This window comes from Ailuropoda melanoleuca, chromosome 8 (genome assembly GCF_002007445.2).
Source record: "Ailuropoda melanoleuca isolate Jingjing chromosome 8, ASM200744v2, whole genome shotgun sequence".
Classification (NCBI taxonomy): Eukaryota; Metazoa; Chordata; class Mammalia; order Carnivora; family Ursidae; genus Ailuropoda; species Ailuropoda melanoleuca.
Genome location: NC_048225.1, coordinates 81,286,538 through 81,309,163, shown reverse-complemented (window position 1 = coordinate 81,309,163; position 22,626 = coordinate 81,286,538). Strand labels below are relative to the sequence as shown.

General features: G+C 45.0%; 1 protein-coding gene across 2 annotated transcripts in view; it reads left to right on the top strand.

The window, feature by feature from the left end:
• The window catches only part of LOC100465314 (protein transport protein Sec16B), a 49,549-nt gene that overhangs the window by 18,848 nt on the left and 8,075 nt on the right, over positions 1-22,626 (top strand). For both annotated transcript variants that reach the window (XM_034666762.1, XM_034666763.1), the window contains 9 exons: positions 750-840; positions 1,579-1,687; positions 3,173-3,317; positions 3,985-4,136; positions 4,504-4,565; positions 6,112-6,247; positions 6,724-6,954; positions 16,756-16,853; positions 18,731-18,812. In XM_034666762.1, coding sequence (XP_034522653.1) covers positions 750-840; positions 1,579-1,687; positions 3,173-3,317; positions 3,985-4,136; positions 4,504-4,565; positions 6,112-6,247; positions 6,724-6,954; positions 16,756-16,853; positions 18,731-18,812 — 1,106 coding nt within the window. The remainder of the gene's footprint in view (positions 1-749; positions 841-1,578; positions 1,688-3,172; positions 3,318-3,984; positions 4,137-4,503; positions 4,566-6,111; positions 6,248-6,723; positions 6,955-16,755; positions 16,854-18,730; positions 18,813-22,626) is intronic.

Genomic DNA, 22,626 nt, shown 5'->3' with positions numbered 1-22,626 from the left:
GTATGATAATTGTCTTTCTTTGCTTGACTTATTTCACTTAGTATAATCTCCTCCAGTCCCATCCATGTTGATGCAGATGGTGGGTATTCATCCCTTCTGACGGCTGAGTAATATTCCCTTGTATATATGAACCGCGTCTTCTTTATCCATTCATCTGTCAATGGACATCTTGGCTCCTTCCGCAGTTTGGCTGTTGTGGACAATGCTGCTATGAACATTGGGGTGCAGGTGCCCCTTCATTTCACTACATCTGTATCTTTGGGGTAAATACCCAGTAGTGCAATTGCTGGGTCATAGAGTAGCTCTATTTTTAACTAGTGAAATCCGTTCTCAACAATGAAGTCATCCAGTGTGCGGTTGGGCTGTGATCAGTCTGACCATCATTGACCTTGAGGGTGGCAGATATGCACCAACAGGAATTTATACCCATCACCAATAGTAAGGTTCTAGGGATGTGCTATCGGCAGCTTCTGACCTGCCAGCCAAGGGAAATCTGTTTCAACACTGAAAACACATACACACGACCCCCATGCTTATGCAGTTGTATTGAGCCATGCCAATTGGTTCAGGGAGGACTGAGAGGTGTCCTGTTGACCTCCATCTCGTGTCTTCAGTTTTATCTAATTTGGCAAATGCGTTTTCATACCTACGGTGCTCCAGTAACTCAGCTCCACAGCTCGCCGCTGTCTTCTTGAAGTTTCAGGAGCAGGAAGTGACCTGTCTTCATTTCGTTTTCTCTGAGGGTGCAGTGCCAAGGCGAGAGAGCCCTTATATCTGGCAGGAAGATCACCGAGATCAGAAGTACCTCAGTGAGCAGCATCACGACAGCCAGAATAATCCGTAAGTGTGAAAGGAGAGGCCAGCTCCACGCGGTGTGGCCAAACTCAGACTATATTAGGCAAGTGTCATGGCATCTGGGGCTTGTCTCTATCTCCGGAACTCTGTCTGCTTCTGTTCTGGCCACCCAGGTGTGGAGTAGCCCAGGGTGGCCCAGGCCACTTTTAATGGAGTCTTAACTTTGACAGGCGGCTCCCAAACGTGGGGTCCTCTGAGTCCTGGCGAGGTTACCTGAGGTCCATCCTACAGGAGGGCTTTCATTCTATGTCGACCTCGGAGCAGAGGTGGCCTTGCCGAAGTTTTCATAATTGGGTCCTGGCTGAGGGACCCACTCCTGGGCGCCGAGAATGGGAGGTCCCTGGGGTAAGGTGAGCAGAAAAGAGCCTTTTGCATAGCACCTGCCCCCGTGCGCTTAGGCCTGGTGGCTTTGCCTTGTTGGACCAGCTGGTCAACCCAGCTGCTCTGATTTAAGTCGGTCAGGATGTCTGGCTGCAGGAACCAACCCTTCTCCACGGGGCCTGGGGTGACTTCTAGTAACCGCACTGTGGAACCCAGGAGCTCCTGTTTCTCTCGTATATTAATTGATCGGGGGAGCAAAGCGAGGTCAATGCTTTTCCCTGTGGCACTCGTGCCAGCCTGACATGGCCCACGCTTCGCAGCCCACCAGCCTCCGTGGAGAGCAGCCCAGTTTTGCTGGCTTACCCAGGACCCCCCTCACTTGCTGCTGTCATTTTGCTGCAGATCCAGGAGTCAGAATGCTTATAAAGACAGCACTGCTTCGAACACTGGACAGGAGAGGCCTGGGGACCTAGTTCCAGACACTCTGCTACCCGGAGCCCAGAAGAATAAGGTAATCTGAAGTGACATGGGGCCGTGGGCTGTGACAGTCACAACCGACGCTGAAGCAGCAGCAGGGCGGGGCTGTTGGGATGCGGGGTGTCCAGCGGCCAGCAGTCTGAGGGGTCCCAGCCTCCCCTCTCTGTAGAGCCTCTGCTCAGACCTCCACCTTTTCCTGCTTCCCTGTTCCAATCTTTTAGGTCTGGGGCTCCTATCTGGCCCTTTTGCATTTTTGTCAAAATGGCTGGATCAGGAAGTGTCATCCAAGTCACTCTGAGGTGCAGGGCAAGAGGAGAGGCTGTCACCAGTGCCCCAGGGGATGGGCAATTTGGTTTAGCCGGGAAGGGGGTTGTTGCTAGAATCTTTTAATTCAGGTCTGAAAAGCAGAGCTTGAAACCTCTCTTGACTCTCCCAACTCTCTCTTCTGAAATCTCACTGGGTACACCAGCGGGGCCACAAAATGGAGTTCTTAAATTTTTAAAATAAACTTTCAATTTTAGAATAATTTTAGATTTATGGGAAAGTGGCAAAGATACTGCAGAGACAAGCTCTTGATTTCTGACAGTCTTATATTAATTTTGTTTCCATGATGCGATCTGTCTGCCCCTTTTTTTTTTTTTGAAGATTTTATTTATTTATTTGAGACAGAGCAAGCAAGAGACAGAGCATGAGCAGGGGGAGGGGCATTGTGACCTGAGCTGAAGGCAGACACTTAACCAGGCTGAGCCACTCAGGCGCCCTGAGATCTGTCTGTTTTTTGAGAACACTTTCTTCTGTCTACCTAATGCTGAACGGAGCAGGGCACACACTATGCAATCTATGCCCACAAGAACAGCAGCCACACACAAGAACAGCCGTCACACACAAGAACAGCCCTTTACAGTGTGCAAAGGGCTTTCTCATGTATTGTATTATCCTCCCGGGATGTAAGTTCCATGGATTTCTTGTACACCTATATCCCCAGGGAAGGCACAGTGCCTGGAGATAGCAGGTGCTCATTCAATCGTCGGTGAACGAATGCATGAGGAAATACTTGAACTCTATAGGGCGGATATTATATTATAGATGAGGGAGTTGAGCTCAGACAGCCTAAGTCATTGTCTCAGGTCACAGCAGGTGTTGACAAAGCTGGGATTTGAAGATTTACTTATTTTATTTTTAAGCCATCTCTACACCCACTGTGAGGCTCGAACTCACAACCCCAAGATCGAAAGTCACATGCTCTGCCAACGGAGCCAGCCAGGTGCCCTGACAAAGCTGGGATTTGAATTCAGGTCCCCTGGCCTCAGGGCCTACACCCTTTCTGATAGGCCATCGTTCATTTTTTCACAAACATCTGTCGATTAAATGAGCACTTCTTTTCCTTGCGATACATCCACATTCAATGTATTTATTTGAAAGTTCTGATTTTGTGGCTTTGAAGGAACACGTGGGAGGGCCATCTCTCTGAAAGTGCTTCTGATTCTTCCCATGTGTTTTCATTATCTGTAACTTGTAGCCGCCACTGGCCGCCGAGTCCAACCTTCTCCAGCAGCACGAGTCCGGTCTCAGCTCCAGCGCCTACGAGCTGAGCCAGTACATAGGCGATGCCTCCGAGATGTACGGGCCCAGGGCGCCCGCAGCTTGGAGTCCAGTTCAGGCCGGTGGGTACCGAAGTGATCTGAGGAATTGCTGAAGTCTGCTGAGAAGAGGGCTGGGTGGCCACCTCTTGGAAAGTCCCCGTTCCTCTGTTGTTCCAAGAGTGGATCACTGCCTGCCTCGTCTACCCATGGCCCTCTCCGAGGTGGAAATGCCATTTTGGCTCCATTTCTCACCTTTTCTCTTGTCCTGGAGATGGCATCAGGGCTGAGTCTTGGAAGGGAACACTGCTTCTAGCCATCAGGGTCAGGCTGGGAGAGGAGGCACCCAGAGATCCTTTGATGTAGCAGGTGAAGAAAGTGAAGACCAGAGCCAGTTTGGTAAAGCAAAGGCAGGCCACGAAGCATAATTGTTTTGTTTGGATGTAGGAGACGGGTCATGAGTACTGGGGCCACGAGAGCCAGAGTCCCCAGCCTCTGGCCATCTTGGGCAGTCTGGGCCTGGTGCTTTCCCATTTGGACCAAACCACCGAATCTCCACCTTATATTCTGACAAATTCTGAGAGGCTTAATTCTGACTTGGAGCATACGCTTCTTCTAATTACACCACCCGCCCAGAGACTTATCTTGGCTCTGGTGGGATTTGGATAGAAACGTGTCTGCGGTATTCTTCTGCGGCGAAGACAAGCAGTCGCAGGGATGCTAACAGGGGGCATCTGTGTCTGTTGGTCAGAGGATGTCTCGGCTGCTGGTCCCAAGGAGCCCATGAAGTTCTATATCCCTCATGTGCCTGTGAGTTTTGGGCCAGGAGGCCAGCTGGTGTGTGTGGGTCCCAGCTCTCCCAGGGATGGACAAACGGCTCTCGTGGAACTGCACAGCATGGAGGTAAACAAGGTTCTGTGTCCCAGGAAGCTGGCACACTGCTTTCCATTTCCCTTTGCCTGAGCCCAGGCATCTCCAGGAATGGGGGACTCGTGGAGGGACGGGGCCATGCACTCCATGGTTTGGGGCATGTCTTGGGAAGGAAAGGGTAGGGATCTTCTCTCAAAGAAGTGATGCTAGATTTATGTTTCTCCTGAAATGCCATTGGCTCCCTTTCAGCACCTGGAGAACTACTTTTGTCCTCGTGTGTACTCCCCAAGATGCTGAGCCACATCCCAGGACCGCAGCCATGGGTTCTGATATTGGGCTTGACTGACTGGGGCCTTGGGTGGACATGGTGTTGCACGCCAAATCTGATTTTTCGTTCCAGGTTATTCTTAATTACTCCGAGGAACAAGAAGAGCTGAGGACTTTCTCAGGACCCCTGATCAGGTAGATTATCTTAAGAGCTGTCAAGGGAGGGCTTTTGAACCTACGAAATCTGCCTGCCCAGATCAGCATTTTGGGGATTTATTCTTGGCTTCATTGAAACAAAATGTCTATCCCTCATGGAGCAGAATACTCCGTGCAACAAGATAGAGACAAATGTGGCCTGAGCCATTTTGACAAGCAATTTGATAGTTGAAGGGCAGAGAGGAAAATTAAGATTAAAAATGTGAAAACAATTTTGCAGGAGCTACATGGTAGGAGGTTTTAGCATTCTGAGTACTTAATCGGTACTGGTAGAAAAGTGGAGCACAGCCTGGGAAATCATAGACAAGTGGTTCAGAGTGGGAAAAAAATTCTTGCCTTGTTCTGGAGAGAGAGAGAGCACGGTGTAAGTGGAGTTCCAGGACAGTGTGCAAGACTGCCCTCTGCAGGATTGAGCTAGAACTGCTTTTAAATTCCTAGTCCTGTTTCTGATAAAAATTCAGGACACTCTGCTGTGGAATCCTGGCTGGAGTCAGAGGACCGGGGTCCTTGGCCCCTGCATCCTACTAAGGAGAGGTCCCATGGCGGACAGGTCAGTCAGTCCTCTCTGAGTTTTAGTTTGCTGTTAAGGAAATGACGTAACACCACTGTGCCTGCTTTAAGTGTAGGGAAGCGCTGTGTATGTCATCACTACCGTATAAACTTATTCTTATCCTGAAGCTTCTGCCTCCAAGAAAAGCCCACAGTATTTTTTTTTAAAGAATATATTTATTATTTGAGAGAGAGAGAGCAAGAGAGAAAGCACAGCCAGGTTGGGGTGGGGAAAGAGGCAGAGAGAGAAGCAGGCTGTCCACTGAGCAGGTAGCCCTATGTGGGGATTGATCCCAGGACCCTGGGATCATGACATGAGCTGAAGGCAGATGCTTAACCGACTGAGCCACCCAGGCACCCCAAGCCCATAGTATTTTGACAGTTCCTTCAATAAGAGTATTGAACCTATTTCTTACACACAGGTATACAGATGTGGGGTAGAGTGCCGAGCTGGGTGTGTGGACACTAGGGGGCCGGTTCCAATTTGATTGATTTTATTGAATGACCGCCACCAAACAATATTACCCATTTATTGATTACTTAGTATACACTACAAAATTTCCTAATTCCTTTTATACAGACGTAGTTTTTTTTTCTCATTATCCCTATTTTAGGGGAAAAAAGGAGAGGTTCAGATGGGATAAGAACCTCGTATAAGCTGAGAAGTGGCAGGCTGGATTTAAACCCAGGGTAGTCTGACTCTGAAGTCTGTGCTCTTGCCTGCTATCCTGTGCAGTCCCTGGGCCTCAGTTTCTACATCTATAAAATAGAAAGGGTATATGAGAGAATCTCTGTGGTCCCCTCCTGTTCTACAAGGAAACTACAGACTGGGTAGCCCAGCCCTGGGTTATTAGGCTTCTCTCTCAGCACCCCCCCACACCCGCCCCACTAGTATCCAGAATGCAGAAGGAGCCGATGTTCCTGTGCGGAGAAAGCGTCTGCCGCTCACCTTTTGCTCCCTGAAATCTCTCCATAGGGAAGACGTACACAAGGTGGACATCATGACATTTTGCCAGCAGAAAGCAGCTCAGAGCCTAAAATCTGAGACGCAGAGGAGCAGAGACTCAGCTCTACTGTGGCAATTGTTGGTTCTCCTTTGTCGGCAGAACGGGGTAAAGTATTATCGCTCTGACAGGTGGGCAGGTGCAGCTGGATTGAAATTGAAGTCTTTCTGGGATAGAGAAGATTCGGCTTATGGCATGATTGTAAAAGATAATGTGAAAGAAGAACGAATGGCCCTTAGGGAAAAAATGGCTCAGATGGCAACCCCGTTTGCTAATGATAATCTTTTCCCTGCCCTTCTCCACTGGCCTGGGGTTATCTTACAGTCCTTGGGTTACTGTACCAATCACATAATACCCTTGTAAGAGTGTGCATATTTCTGGTTATCTCCGTGGCTCCCGACAGGCAGAAAATACCTGAGAGTGTATGAGAGGGAAGCTGAAGTTTGAAATACAACAATCCAAGGAAGGACGGTCTTGTGTTTTCAAGTCCGCCTCCTCATGGAGAGGGCAGGTGCTCTGGTGCTGGGGCTGCGGGCAGGAGGACGAGAGGATTCTCCCTCAGGATGACCGTCCTTGCCTTGCAGTCCATGGTGGGGTCCGACATCGCGGACCTGCTGATGCAAGACTGCAGGAAACTGGAGAATTACAAGAGGCAGCCGCCTGTGGCCAACCTCATCAACCTGACCGATGAGGACAGGCCGGTGCTGAGCTCAGGGACCCCGAACCTGCTCACCGGGGAGATTCCCCCCAGTGTGGAGACACCTGCACAGATCGTAGAGAAATTCACTAAACTGCTCTACTACGGAAGGAAGAAGGCAAGTGTGACCCCTCCATGCTTGTTTTTAAAAAGTAACCACGCCCCCGCCCCCAGTCATATGAGTAATATATATTCATTTTAGAGTGCTTAAGACGTTCGGAAAGGTACAAAGAAAAAAAATCATATAGTCTTGCCATTTAAAGATATAATTTGTTGGAGTGCCTGGGTGGCTCAGTCGGTTAAACATCTGACTTCAGCTCAGGTCATGATCTCAGGGTCCTGGGATCGAGCCCCGCATTGGGCTCCACACTGAGCTGGGAGTCTGTTTGTCCCTCTGCCCCTCCTCCCTGTTGTGTTCTCTCTGTCTCTCAAATAAATAAATAAAATCTTAAAAAAAATAGCATCTGTTAACATCTTGATATATTTATTTCTAGCATTTTTCTATGCATATATATTAAAAATTAAATTAAATTACATATACAATTATTTCTATTTTTTCATTTAAGATTATATGGTGTAATGTCCCAGGGCATTAAAATGTACCATTTAAAAAATGGACAATGTTCCACTGTGTGAATGTATAATATTTTATTTATCTAATTCACTGTTTTTGAATATATAGGCTATCTACAATGTGGTCACCCATTATAAATTACACAATTTGAACATCTTGTTATAAAAATCTTTGGTTCCTCTTCTTATTTTTATAGGATAGATTCCTAGAATGGAACTATGGGTTAAAGTATATGCACTTTCTTTTCTTAATTTTATTTATTTATTTATTTTTAAAGATTTTATTTATTTATTTGACACAGAGAGAGACAGCCAGTTCCCAGAGAGAGGGAACACAAGCAGGGGGAGTGGGAGAGGAAGAAGCAGGCTCCCATCGGAGCATGGAGCCTGATGTGGGGCTCGATCCCAGGACCCTGGGATCACCCGCTGGACCGAAAGCAGACGCTTAATGACTGAGCCACCCAGATGCCCCTGAAGTGTATGCACTCTTAAAACATTCTTCACATATACACTAAATTAGTTTCCAGAAAGCTTGTTTGCAAATGTTATCCCCACCAGCTCTAACGTATGCCTACCAATATTGAATATTTTAATTCAATAACGACTGAGTCACCCAAGCGCCCCAATATCTTGTTTATTTTTTTATATGCAAATTAGACAATTTTGATCTTTACATTATTTATTCAAAAATTTTAATTGAGGTGTATTTGACAAAATTGTAGGATATTTAAAGTGTACAATGTGATGATTTGATATACAGATATCATAAATACATTGTGAAAGGATCCTCCCCATGGAGTTAATTAATAACATTCATCACCTCACATACTTACCTATTTTTTTATGCCTCGTTGATTTTGAAGTTGAACTCACATTTTATGGAAGTCTGTTTCTTAAAGATTTATTTATTTATTTATTTATTTATTTATTTATTTATTTATTTATCAGAGAGAGAAAGAGAGAGAGAGGGAGAGGCAGCATGAACAGGGGGAGCAGCAGGCAGAGGGAGAAGCAGCTTCCCCCGCTGAGCAGGGAGCGTAGTGCTGGACTCGATTCCAGGACCCTGGGATCATGACCTGAGCCAAAGGCAGACGCTTAACTGACTGAGCCACCCAGGCGTCCCTCACATTTCACAAAAGTCNCTCTTGCCTGCTATCCTGTGCAGTCCCTGGGCCTCAGTTTCTACATCTATAAAATAGAAAGGGTATATGAGAGAATCTCTGTGGTCCCCTCCTGTTCTACAAGGAAACTACAGACTGGGTAGCCCAGCCCTGGGTTATTAGGCTTCTCTCTCAGCACCCCCCCACANGTCTCTGAAATATCCAGAGATATTTTCTGCATATGTAATCATTTTCTCCTTTTTAAATAGCTTACTATATACTGTTTCTTTTTCTTCTTTCTTTCTTTCTTTCTTTCTTTCTTTCTTTCTTTCTTTCTTNTTCTTCTTTCTTTCTTTCTTTTTTTTTTTCTTTTTTTTTTTTTTTTTAAAGATTTTAAAGTAATCTCTACACTCAATGTGGGGCTTGAACTCACGGCCCCAAGATCAAGAGTTGCACGCTCTACAGCCAGGCACCCTCTATATACCATTTCTTCACCTTTTTTTCATTTAACAAAATACCTTAGAAAATACTCTATATTGGGATTGGCAATTGTTTTCTGTAAAAGGACAGATAGTAAAATATCTATATCTATCTATATCTATATCTATATCTATATCTATATCTATATCTATATCATCTATATCTCCACATACATAAAATGGTATTAAGTGATCTCTACACCCAGTGTGGGGCTCAAACTCACGACCCNCCCGCCCCACTAGTATCCTCAGAATGCAGAAGGAGCCGATGTTCCTGTGCGGAGAAAGCGTCTGCCGCTCACCTTTTGCTCCCTGAAATCTCTCCATAGGGAAGACGTACACAAGGTGGACATCATGACATTTTGCCAGCAGAAAGCAGCTCAGAGCCTAAAATCTGAGACGCAGAGGAGCAGAGACTCAGCTCTACTGTGGCAATTGTTGGTTCTCCTTTGTCGGCAGAACGGGGTAAAGTATTATCGCTCTGACAGGTGGGCAGGTGCAGCTGGATTGAAATTGAAGTCTTTCTGGGATAGAGAAGATTCGGCTTATGGCATGATTGTAAAAGATAATGTGAAAGAAGAACGAATGGCCCTTAGGGAAAAAATGGCTCAGATGGCAACCCCGTTTGCTAATGATAATCTTTTCCCTGCCCTTCTCCACTGGCCTGGGGTTATCTTACAGTCCTTGGGTTACTGTACCAATCACATAATACCCTTGTAAGAGTGTGCATATTTCTGGTTATCTCCGTGGCTCCCAACAGGCAGAAAATACCTGAGAGTGTATGAGAGGGAAGCTGAAGTTTGAAATACAACAATCCAAGGAAGGACGGTCTTGTGTTTTCAAGTCCGCCTCCTCATGGAGAGGGCAGGTGCTCTGGTGCTGGGGCTGCGGGCAGGAGGACGAGAGGATTCTCCCTCAGGATGACCGTCCTTGCCTTGCAGTCCATGGTGGGGTCCGACATCGCGGACCTGCTGATGCAAGACTGCAGGAAACTGGAGAAGTACAAGAGGCAGCCGCCTGTGGCCAACCTCATCAACCTGACCGATGAGGACAGGCCGGTGCTGAGCTCAGGGACCCCGAACCTGCTCACCGGGGAGATTCCCCCCAGTGTGGAGACACCTGCACAGATCGTAGAGAAATTCACTAAACTGCTCTACTACGGAAGGAAGAAGGCAAGTGTGACCCCTCCATGCTTGTTTTTAAAAAGTAACCACGCCCCCGCCCCCAGTCATATGAGTAATATATATTCATTTTAGAGTGCTTAAGACGTTCAGAAAGGTACAAAGAAAAAAAATCATATAGTCTTGCCATTTAAAGATATAATTTGTTGGAGTGCCTGGGTGGCTCAGTCGGTTAAACATCTGACTTCAGCTCAGGTCATGATCTCAGGGTCCTGGGATCGAGCCCCGCATTGGGCTCCACACTGAGCTGGGAGTCTGTTTGTCCCTCTGCCCCTCCTCCCTGTTGTGTTCTCTCTGTCTCTCAAATAAATAAATAAAATCTTAAAAAAAATAGCATCTGTTAACATCTTGATATATTTATTTCTAGCATTTTTCTATGCATATATATTAAAAATTAAATTAAATTACATATACAATTATTTCTATTTTTTCATTTAAGATTATATGGTGTAATGTCCCAGGGCATTAAAATGTACCATTTAAAAAATGGACAATGTTCCACTGTGTGAATGTATAATATTTTATTTATCTAATTCACTGTTTTTGAATATATAGGCTATCTACAATGTGGTCACCCATTATAAATTACACAATTTGAACATCTTGTTATAAAAATCTTTGGTTCCTCTTCTTATTTTTATAGGATAGATTCCTAGAATGGAACTATGGGTTAAAGTATATGCACTTTCTTTTCTTAATTTTATTTATTTATTTATTTTTAAAGATTTTATTTATTTATTTGACACAGAGAGAGACAGCCAGTTCCCAGAGAGAGGGAACACAAGCAGGGGGAGTGGGAGAGGAAGAAGCAGGCTCCCATCGGAGCATGGAGCCTGATGTGGGGCTCGATCCCAGGACCCTGGGATCACCCGCTGGACCGAAAGCAGACGCTTAATGACTGAGCCACCCAGATGCCCCTGAAGTGTATGCACTCTTAAAACATTCTTCACATATACACTAAATTAGTTTCCAGAAAGCTTGTTTGCAAATGTTATCCCCACCAGCTCTAACGTATGCCTACCAATATTGAATATTTTAATTCAACAGATGAAGTGATATCTTGTTTATTTTATTTTTATTATTTATTTATTTTANATATATAGGCTATCTACAATGTGGTCACCCATTATAAATTACACAATTTGAACATCTTGTTATAAAAATCTTTGGTTCCTCTTCTTATTTTTATAGGATAGATTCCTAGAATGGAATTATGGGTTAAAGTATATGCACTTTCTTTTCTTAATTTTATTTATTTATTTATTTTTAAAGATTTTATTTATTTATTTGACACAGAGAGAGACAGCCAGTTCCCAGAGAGAGGGAACACAAGCAGGGGGAGTGGGAGAGGAAGAAGCAGGCTCCCATCGGAGCATGGAGCCTGATGTGGGGCTCGATCCCAGGACCCTGGGATCACCCGCTGGACCGAAAGCAGACGCTTAATGACTGAGCCACCCAGATGCCCCTGAAGTGTATGCACTCTTAAAACATTCTTCACATATACACTAAATTAGTTTCCAGAAAGCTTGTTTGCAAATGTTATCCCCACCAGCTCTAACGTATGCCTACCAATATTGAATATTTTAATTCAACAGATGAAGTGATATCTTGTTTATTTTTATTATTTATTTATTTTAAAGATTTTATTTATTTATTTGACAGAGAGAGAGAGACAGCCAGCGAGAGAGGGAACACAAGCAGGGGGAGTGGGAGAGGAAGAAGCAGGCTTCCCGCTGAGCGGAGAGCCCGATGTGGGGCTTGATCCCAGGTCCTTGGGATCACGCCCTGAGCCAAAGGCAGACGCCTAACGACTGAGTCACCCAAGCGCCCCAATATCTTGTTATTTTTTTATATGCAAATTAGACAATTTTGATCTTTACATTATTTATTCAAAAATTTTAATTGAGGTGTATTTGACAAAATTGTAGGATATTTAAAGTGTACAATGTGATGATTTGATATACAGATATCATAAATACATTGTGAAAGGATCCTCCCCATGGAGTTAATTAATAACATTCATCACCTCACATACTTACCTATTTTTTTATGCCTCGTTGATTTTGAAGTTGAACTCACATTTTACGGAAGTCTGTTTCTTAAAGNCCAGAAAGCTTGTTTGCAAATGTTATCCCCACCAGCTCTAACGTATGCCTACCAATATTGAATATTTTAATTCAACAGATGAAGTGATATCTTGTTTATTTTTATTATTTATTTATTTTAAAGATTTTATTTATTTATTTTGACAGAGAGAGAGAGACAGCCAGCGAGAGAGGGAACACAAGCAGGGGGAGTGGGAGAGGAAGAAGCAGGCTTCCCGCTGAGCGGAGAGCCCGATGTGGGGCTTGATCCCAGGTCCTTGGGATCACGCCCTGAGCCAAAGGCAGACGCCTAACGACTGAGTCACCCAAGCGCCCCAATATCTTGTTTATTTTTTATATGCAAATTAGACAATTTTGATCTTTACATTATTTATTCAAAAATTTTAATTGAGGTGTATTTGACAAAATTGTAGGATATTTAAAGTGTACAATGTGATGATTTGATATACAGATATCATAAATACATTGTGAAAGGATCCTCCCCATGGAGTTAATTAATAACATTCATCACCTCACATACTTACCTATTTTTTTATGCCTCGTTGATTTTGAAGTTGAACTCACATTTTACGGAAGTCTGTTTCTTAAAGATTTATTTATTTATTTATTTATTTATTTATTTATTTATTTATCAGAGAGAGAAAGAGAGAGAGAGGGAGAGGCAGCATGAACAGGGGGAGCAGCAGGCAGAGGGAGAAGCAGCTTCCCCCGCTGAGCAGGGAGCGTAGTGCTGGACTCGATTCCAGGACCCTGGGATCATGACCTGAGCCAAAGGCAGATGCTTAACTGACTGAGCCACCCAGGCGTCCCTCACATTTTAAAGGAAATGTAAATATTGGTATATAATCATATATCAATATGATTCAAAACTCAAAAGATAAAGGGGATATAGTGAAGAAAATGATGCCCCCACCCTTTCAGCCACTGAATTGCTGTCTCTGAAATATCCAGAGATATTTTCTGCATATGTAATCATTTTCTCCTTTTTAAATAGCTTACTATATACTGTTTCTTTTTCTTCTTTCTTTCTTTCTTTCTTTCTTTCTTTCTTTCTTTCTTTCTTTTTTTTTTTTTTAAAGATTTTAAAGTAATCTCTACACTCAATGTGGGGCTTGAACTCACGGCCCCAAGATCAAGAGTTGCACGCTCTACAGCCAGGCACCCTCTATATACCATTTCTTCACCTTTTTTTCATTTAACAAAATACCTTAGAAAATACTCTATATTGGGATTGGCAATTGTTTTCTGTAAAAGGACAGATAGTAAAATATCTATATCTATATCTATATCTATATCTCCACATACATAAAATGGTATTAAGTGATCTCTACACCCAGTGTGGGGCTCAAACTCACGACTCTGAGATTAAGAGTCAAATGCTCTTCAAACTGAGCCAGCCAGGCGCCCCAGACAGTAATGTATGAGGTTTTGCAGGCCAGTTGCAACTGCTCAATTCTGTTGTTGTCAAGTAAAAGCAGCCACAGACATATGTAAATGAGTGGGTATGGCTGTGTTTTATTTATGGACATAGAAATTGGAATTATATATAAATTTCATGTGTAATGAAGTATTATTCTTTTTTTATTTTTTCTCCCAATCATTTAAAAATGTGAAAAGTTATCTTTAGTTTGTGGGCTGTACTGAAATAGACAGTGGGCTGAATTTGGCCTTCAGGCCACATTTTCCTGATTCCTGCTCCTTATAACATATAAATACCTTCTTCATTATTTTTTATGGCTGCACAGATTTCTAAAGATAAATTATAATTAACTAAACCCTGATGGATTGACATGTAGATGATTTACAGTCTTTTGCTATCACGAATAGTGCTGTAGTAACAGCCAGAGTCATTTGCCATGTGAGAGAATATACTATGATTTCTAGAATAGCTCCTGGAAACGGAAGTGTTGAGTCAAAGGGTATATGGCTTGAAATTTTGAGAAGTAGCAACAAGTTGCCATTTCAGAGGTGCACCAGTTACTCTACCAGCAATACGTGAGACTGATCATTTCTCCATTCTCACCAACTCAGTGCGTTTCCAAGCTTTTGATATGTACCAACCTGGGAGGTGAAAAAAAAAGTAATTTAGTGTAGTTTTCATTTCCTTTATTATAAGTGAAGTCTAATATCGTTTAATCTGTGAATTTTTTGTCATGGATTTTCTTCATTTTTCTGGTGGATTTTTGATCTCTATTTATTGATTTGTAGTAGCTCTTTACTTTTTTGAACTTTCTGTGCAAAATTACTTTTTTGGGGTGATATTTTGAAAGACTTTCCTACTTCAAAATTGTTAGATAATCAAGTTCAAGTACTTTTGTGACTTCTCCTTTACATTTGAATTTTTAATCTCTGATTATTTGTATATGATGTTATATTTTATTTATTTTTAAAGGATTTTATTTATTTATTTGAGAGAGAGAGAGAGAGTGCACAAGCAGGGGAAGGGGCAGAGGGAGAGGGAGAGGAACAAGCATACTCCCTGATGAGTGGAGAGCCCAATGCAGGGCTTGATCCCAGGACCCTGAGATCATGATTTGAGTTGAAGTCAGGTGCTTAACCTACTGAGCCACCTAGGAGCCCCAGTGATGTTATATTTTAAATGAGTGCAAGGCATGATACTCAGTGAAAATCAGTGGGATCATATGCTACCCATCCCCTGTTCACTATATAGTAGAGACCTGCAATTTCACCAGTGATTTATTTATTCAGTAAACGTTTATTAAGCAACCACTACTTCTAAGCCATTGAACCCAGTGCGGGATACAGAGATAAATCAGTAATAATCTCTTTCCTTAAGAAAGATTAAGTAATGACCATAACAATAACAATAACAAAAGCAAATATTTTAAAAATACTTTCTATGTACCAGGCACTTACTTAACATGTTACATGCATTGTCTCATTTATCTTCATAGAAACCCTGTAGGTTAGGTCCTATTCCTGTTTTATGTACTTACAGATGAGGAAAGTTACTGAGTAATAAAGCCAGGGTTCAGATCTAGGCAGCCTGATGTCTGAGCTTGGGCTTCTAACCATCCATCACACCACCGGTCATTCCTGCCCTAAAGGTGAGCAGGGGATAGAAAGGGTACTCTGGGAGCTCAGAATGGCTCACGAAGAGCTGGAGACCAAAATATCCTTCATATCTTTATTAATATTTGACTGGTGTCTCATCTCTGGCACTGTGTGAGATTAATATCCTCAGTGTAATTTCTCAATTTCTTCACTTATTCTTAAATTATACTTTTGATGCAAATTTTTGAGCAAAATGGTGATTCCCAACCAATTATTAGTAATTCCCTTAAAAAAAATACTGTTGTGAACTAGTTTAACATATGAAAAGAGTAGCTCAATGTCATTTTTCCTTGTAGTGGATGTGAAGCTGATTTTCCTAAGGGTGGTGGTTTAAATTTGTTCTCTGTCTTCTAATAAGATAGGGTGGGAGATGTTGGAATGATCAAAGAAATCTGCACCTGGAGCTGGAGTTACCTCATTAGTGACTTCCTGTCCAAAAATCAAATTATTTTTGAGTACTAAGGAAATTATTAATACCAGGTCAAAACCTCAAATATAAATTAAGCTCTTACTAAATAATTCTGAAAATTGAATGAAAGATGAGTGTGTGTCTGTGTGTGTGTGGTAAGATTTACAGCTTCCAACTGATCTCACCAAGTTAATGGTGTCATTCATTTGGCATATGAAGTTGGTAGTTAAACACTTGGTAGTTAACAAGCAATTAGCTACATAATATTAGGTGCGTCAGGTTAACCGCTATGCATCCTGGCTTAAACATAGTAGCAGGTTCATTAGTCACATGGGAGTCCTGGGCAGGTGAACAGGACTCGGCACTGGGGAGGCTGTACCATCTGAACATCTTCCTTCCCGCCAGCCCAATGGAAAAAGGGGTAGGGAAGATTGGGCAAGGGGCCTCCAGGAGCCAGACGTGTTACCTGCACACATCACTTCTACTCCCATTCCACAGCCTGGACTCAGCCACTTCTAGGTGCAAGAGAGGTGGGGAAATGCAGCAGGAAGGGGAGCACGGGTTTTGGTGGGGAACTAGCTGTCTCTGTCACAGTTGTAAAAAACAAATGGTTCCTTTAACATGCCCCCACGAATATCATCTTGCTACCTGTATTTTGAAGCTCAGCCCTTGGGGTGAGGTGCTTACGTTCCTAAAAGCATTGTGTGATGTCTGCTATAGAGATAAGGCTGACTGGAAACTATGTTTGAGGGGCAGCTAATAGCATAATGGATTTGATCAAGTGAAGGCTGGAGAAGGGACATCTTGCAGAGAAAAACACACCAGTTAGAGCCCATTTCCCCACTGCTCCTCTGTCGCACTCGCGGATGACGCTCTGAGTCTTCCTGGGAGCCCAGCCAGTATGGCTCAGGGGCGGCCTTACCGGAACACCATCCCATGCTGTCGGTAGAGGAAGGGGAGGAGGGCCACATTGAATGCGATGTGCTTTTGTTTTCAGGAAGCCTTGGAGTGGGCCATGAAGAACCACCTGTGGGGCCACGCCTTGTTCCTCTCCAGCAAGATGGACCCGAGGACCTACAGCTGGGTTATGAGTGGGTGAGTGAGCTGGGGGCCGGCAAAGGAGACCAGTGAAGCCGAGAGGCCTCCCCCCACCAAGGGAGGGGGTGGTGGGGAGAAGTGCAGGATGCCCTGGGAAGCCCCCCACACCAAGCATTCTTCCAATTTCCCTTTTCTGATCCACACGCAGGATATCACTTCTCCAGATTCTTATAACCTAGACCTGGACACATTCTTTCTACCTGCTTGATAAATAAACACTTTAGTAATATTTCTCAGGGTCTGTTCCAAAAATAACGTAGATTTCTACAATCTGTTAGTTCTCTTTGGGAGGAACTCTTCTAGAATGTTCCATCAGTGAAAGACTAGGTGACCACTTACAGTTAACTCAGGGACTTACACCTGAGAGTTAGGAGTTGTCTACCACTTAGTCTTGCAGTGGGGAATGTGGGCACTGAGAGGAAGGTCAGGATATGGGGGAGCAGGAGCTGTGCTAGGAGCGGGCTTTATAGGACGGGACTGGATGCTGCGGTCTTCATCTAGGGCAGGGGGACATGACAAGACCCAAGGGATGTGTTTAGTCAGAGATCACGGCAGCACACCGAGACCAGGAAGAATGCCCAAACCAGGACGAGACAGCACGGGAGGCTGACTACACGGCCAGGAGTTTGGGATAAGGAGGAGTGAGTGGGGGAGCTGGGTGTCAGGGTGCTCGAGAAGGAAGGGTTTCTGAGTAAGCTCCTCGGGCTGCAGCCAGATCCCTGGGAGGCAGGGACAGACTTGTGGCAGGGGTGGGGAGGGCTGGGGGGCCCTCCCGGAAGGGGCAGACTTGGATCCGACAGGGAGAAGGACGTTCCTCTCCCTGTGGTGGTGGAAGCTGTGACGCTGTGAACCTCTCAGCTGAACTCAAGTTTAAATTGGCCATAAGCCGGCTGTTGGGCCGTTGGCTGAGAAGATCGCACCTGCATTCAAGGCTGTCACACTACCCTTCTCCATCCTTTCTACCCTAACCCTCAGTCTTCCCAGGGACGAGGAACGCTCTGTGCCCTTCATTATGCTCAGGGTGGTGGGGAGCACTGGCATTTTACTATGATAAGCACTCTGAGCTCACGAGGCAAGGGTGCTATTAAATAAAAGACCATGGTCTGAGGGATGATTCTCCTTCGGGCTTTGGAAATGAACATCCCACAACCCCACGGTAGAGCATACATCTCTGCTACAGGTTTTTGCCTTGAGCCATTGATTTTTGATGGGGCCCAGTGAATTGTGAAGAATATCTCTTACTGAGTATGCTGAAATCTCAAATCAGCGATAGAGCTTATTATACCCTTGTTAAGCATATCCCACAGTTCGTCATCAGCAGGATCATTTCTGGTCCCTGCTCTACGCCTCTCTGGTTACGGGAAATGGCTATTTAGTGCTTGTGAGTAAAAGCACTGCCAAGCGGGACTAGGCTTGAGCCAGAGAAGCCAGCCCTGAGAGCTGTGGGCGGGGCCCGAGGGGGCTGCTGGGGGGCGGTGGGGAGTCCAGGGGGACGACTGTGGAGGAGGGGCCCGTGGAGAGGAGGTTTGGGTTAACTGCTGGGGCTCTCCAGGGACCTGTGCAATGTTGGGGCATCATTTCAGTGACAAAGGAAGCCTAGAGAAATGGGTACTCAAGAGTTAGGGTGTCAGTGCCGGAGTGCAGGAAGTATCCCCCAACAGCGGGCTCCATGTGGGGTGTGTGGTGGAAGGAAGAGCCTGCCAAGCCCCCCAAAAGTGGGAGTAGCAGAGGCACAACTGAGAAACAAAGAGAAATTCATGTTCGGAAAGAAGCTGCTGCAATCAAGTAGGAATCTAGGGGAGCTTTTGTGCCGCTGGCAACGGGTAAAAGGCTCTCTTGGCTTGGTCCCCACTAACGGTCACCTCTCCCTGCAGCTTCACCAGCACGCTGGCCGCCAACGACCCGCTGCAGACCCTCTTCCAGTTCATGTCGGGGAGGATCCCACAAGCAGCCACGGTATTCTTTGTAATGGGACTCCTTCATACCCCAGCATCCTAGGGGTTTAGGGGTGGGGACACTCGGGAATGACGTGATGACTTTAACGATTTTTATTTTTAGTTTTAGAGGGGGGAGGGACAGAGGGAGAGGGAGGAAGAGAGAGAGAGAGGGAGAGAGAAGATCTCAAGCAGAGTCCCTGCTAAGCACGGAGCCTGACTCAGGGCTTGATCTCATAACCCCGAGATCATGACCTGACTAAAATCAAGAGTCAGACTCTCAACCCACTGAGCCACCCAGGTGCCCCAAGAAGTGATGATTTTAAAGACTAAACAGAAATAATAGTTGTTTGTTAATCACCTACTGTGCACTTGGCCCTGTGCTGAGCACTTTGCTTCATATTATTTCATTTCATGCGCAGAGGTAGGAATTATTGTCCCCATTTTGAAGATGGGGACGCTAAGGTGCAAAGGTGTAAAATGACCCTAAATCACAGAGCCTGGAGAAGTGGAGCCAGGATTGGCTCAGGTCTGTCTGATCCGAAGACCTTGCCCGTTTCACGATAGCACAGCTGCCTGCATTGCGTGCGTGGAGAGCGAGAGAGCGCCCTGTTCCCAGGCTTCCTGCAGCGAGGCTGCCCTTCTTTCCCACCGCTGCACGCTGAGCCTGCAAAGCTGCACATCCTCGATCTTACACGTTGTTAGAGTTGGGTATAGCTCAGGAGAAGTCTGAGGCCAGCTTGATGTTTTTCCCATGAAAGCAGACTTGAGCTTTTTGCCCCAAAGTATCCTTTATCCTTGAAGTCAGGAACTTTGCTAGGACCTACCTTGGTGTTCACTGTCTGGGTCAGTTTTTTTTCTCGGTACACAGCATGCTCTTTTAATATCTGCATTCATATTTTGCAGGTCAGGAAAGTTTTCTTGAATTATATCCTTCAGTATTTGTTTTGTTCCATTATTTTGGTTTTCTTTCAGGAATTCCATGGATTTCTTGTGAGTGTATATATATATATATATATACATGCACATTTCATATGCACAATTTCATATGTATATGAATATATACATATATACATGCAGATTATATGTATATCATTTTCTCTTTAACTAAAATATCCTTCCTTCCTCCCCTCCTTCTCTCTCTTTCTTCTTCCTCTCCCTCTCCTCCTCCTCCTTCTTCTGCTCCCCCTCCCCTTCCGTCTCCCTCGCCTTCTCCTTCTTCTTCTTTCCTTCTTCTCCTCCCTCTCCTTTTCCTCCTCCTCTTTCTCCTCCTCCTCCTTCTTCTCCTCTCATTTCCATCCTGTGTGTCCCTTACTGTGTTTTCATCGGCGTCTTCATTTTTGTGCTCTTGCCATTTTTGTCTTGATTTCTTTGATTTTTCTTCCACTTCTTCCCTGAACTTTGCAGGTCACATTTACCTCTTCCTCCTGTCAGCTGTCTCTTTCTTGAGCTCTTATAGCTTAGCTTTAGGCCCTTCTTTCATAAGAAATTGTTCCATTATTTTACTTAAACTCATGAGGAAACGTTTGCTGATACTTCTTTGTTTCATGGTAACATTTTTCCGGTGAGTGTTCTTTCTCCCTTCCATTTATTTTTTCATGTCACTTCCTTCCTTTTGTCTTTATAGTGAGTGTGTAGAGATTCTGTCCCTGGGCCAACTGTTTGGGGTAGGTCTGTGCTGGGGAGGAGCCAGGGCCACACTGCAGGCTACCTGGCTTTTCCCGCAAGACCTGGAGTGTTCGGTGGGTGTCTGTGTAGCCTTAGCTACTCCCCAGCCAGTGGAGACGTCTGTGGGATCTTCTCCTTCTGGAGTTCTCTTTCTGCTTCCTCCTGAACTCACCTCTGTTCAATCTCTACTACTTTTGGCAGCTTTTTCTCATATTTCGAGGTTTGGGTTTTTGCTGACGCCTGGGTTTTAATGAAAACGGACTTCACACTTCTGCTTTTTTTCCTTCTTATTGCTTGGGGACAATTCCTAGAAAAGAAGAGCAAAATGATGACTTTCCTGCCCCATCGTCAAGGCCACTGGCTATACGGGAACACCGCGTGCTCATGAGTCTGCTGAATGGCCGTGCCCTGCCGTGAAACTGTATCATATCATGTAGCAGGAAATGACGTGATCAGCGTGTGGCCCATTGGGTCTCCCTGCAATGGTAGAGTTAGCTAAATGCTCCCTGCTTTTTAGGTGAGAAAACTGAGAAGCCGGAGGTGATGTGCCCACGCAGTATTTGAGCTTAGCGTTTGAGCATTTCCTTGCATCGTGGCATCCAGTACGAGGCGAGTCTTTAGTTACTGGGAATGAGCGGAGAAAGCATGGCAACCAGAAAACCCAGACGTGGGCTTCCATCACAGCTTTAACCAGAGCCTGCGCCCTCTCGCTCTGTGAACTTGGCCTTCTTACTCAATCCCAGAGTGGCAGGCTGTCCTCTTTGTGGGCATTTTGATGCCTCACCAATAGAGTTATTGTGAAAATTAAGGAGAAGAGAATATCTGAACACAAAAAAACCACCATGCTTGACCCATTGAACTTGGTTAGGTGTTCGCTCTCTCTCGAGTGCTCTTTCTCTCCACAGATCTGCTTTCCAGTGAGTTTTTTCAAATCACCTGGGGAAGAGACAGAAGAATGACTTCTAAGTGTTTGTTCTTTTCAGCAAGGATTTTTCTTTTGCTCGTTCCTTTAGTTCCAGCAAGAAAGGGCCTGGCTGACGTGGGGATAATAATAGCACCCAGTGCATGTGATTGTTTGCAGGAGAAATGCTTAGCACTGGGTACCGTTCATGGGCGGAGTGCAGGGAGTGAGAACTGCTATCCTGGTGATGTATTGTCCTCATCCCCCTCATTCACACTGCATCACCCAGAGAAAGAGCAACCATAAAATGCAGTTGGATGAAGCATCTTTTGTTCCTTGGGATGATTACAAAGACCAAATAATTACAAATTGTTCTGACCTCTAGATCTTAGCTATTACTGTCCATCTCCTGCTCTACCCATTCTGTGTAACAAAGTGGGAGATGGACTGGTCTGCAAGTCCCCCCTTTCATTTTGCGGGGCTTCCGTCTCTGTGTGTGTGTGTGTGTGTATTTGTACTTATGTGTCATTTATAAAGAGCAAACAAACTAATTGCAAAGCATTGTGCTATGTGCTTTACCTGGCTATCTCATTATCAACACTAACCCTTTAAGTAGAAATGATCCCCATTTAAGAGATGAGGAAAAAAGGTTTTGAGAAACTTGCTCAAGGTCACAGAGCTAGTAAGAAGCAACCCGTGTGGCTCAGTCAGTTGAGAGGCCGAATCGATTTCGGCTCAGGTCATGATCTCAGGGTAGTGAGATGGAGCCCTGTGTGGGGCTCTGTGTTCAGCGGGGAGTCTGCTTGGAATTCTCTCTCTCTTCCTCTCTCCCTTTCCCTCTGCCCACTCCAGCGCCCCACCCCCTGTGCTCTTGTGCTCACTCTAAAATTAATAAATAAGTCTTAAAGGAAAAAAAAAAGAGGAAGAACTCCAGTTGAACCCAGGGCCCAAGCTGTTTCTGTGATGTCATAGTTTCTTTATTGGTATTTCCTGTCCTGAAATTCCCCTTCATTCAGGAGAAGGGAGGTCCAAGCCCCACCCTTTGTGTGGGGTATTTTCCCTCTTCCCCCACCCCCAGTAGGGTGCTCTGTGGGCACCCTGCTGCCCCCTTGTGGAGCTCTGCTTCTCCTGCATTGTCACTGGAGGGGAGGGGGCACAGCCCTCGCTGGAAGCAAGATGAATGGGGACTGGGTGCTGGGCTGGGCCACATGGCCTGCTTTTCTCATCCTTTGAGTGGCGAAAGGAATTGAACTTCTAGGGTTGTTGT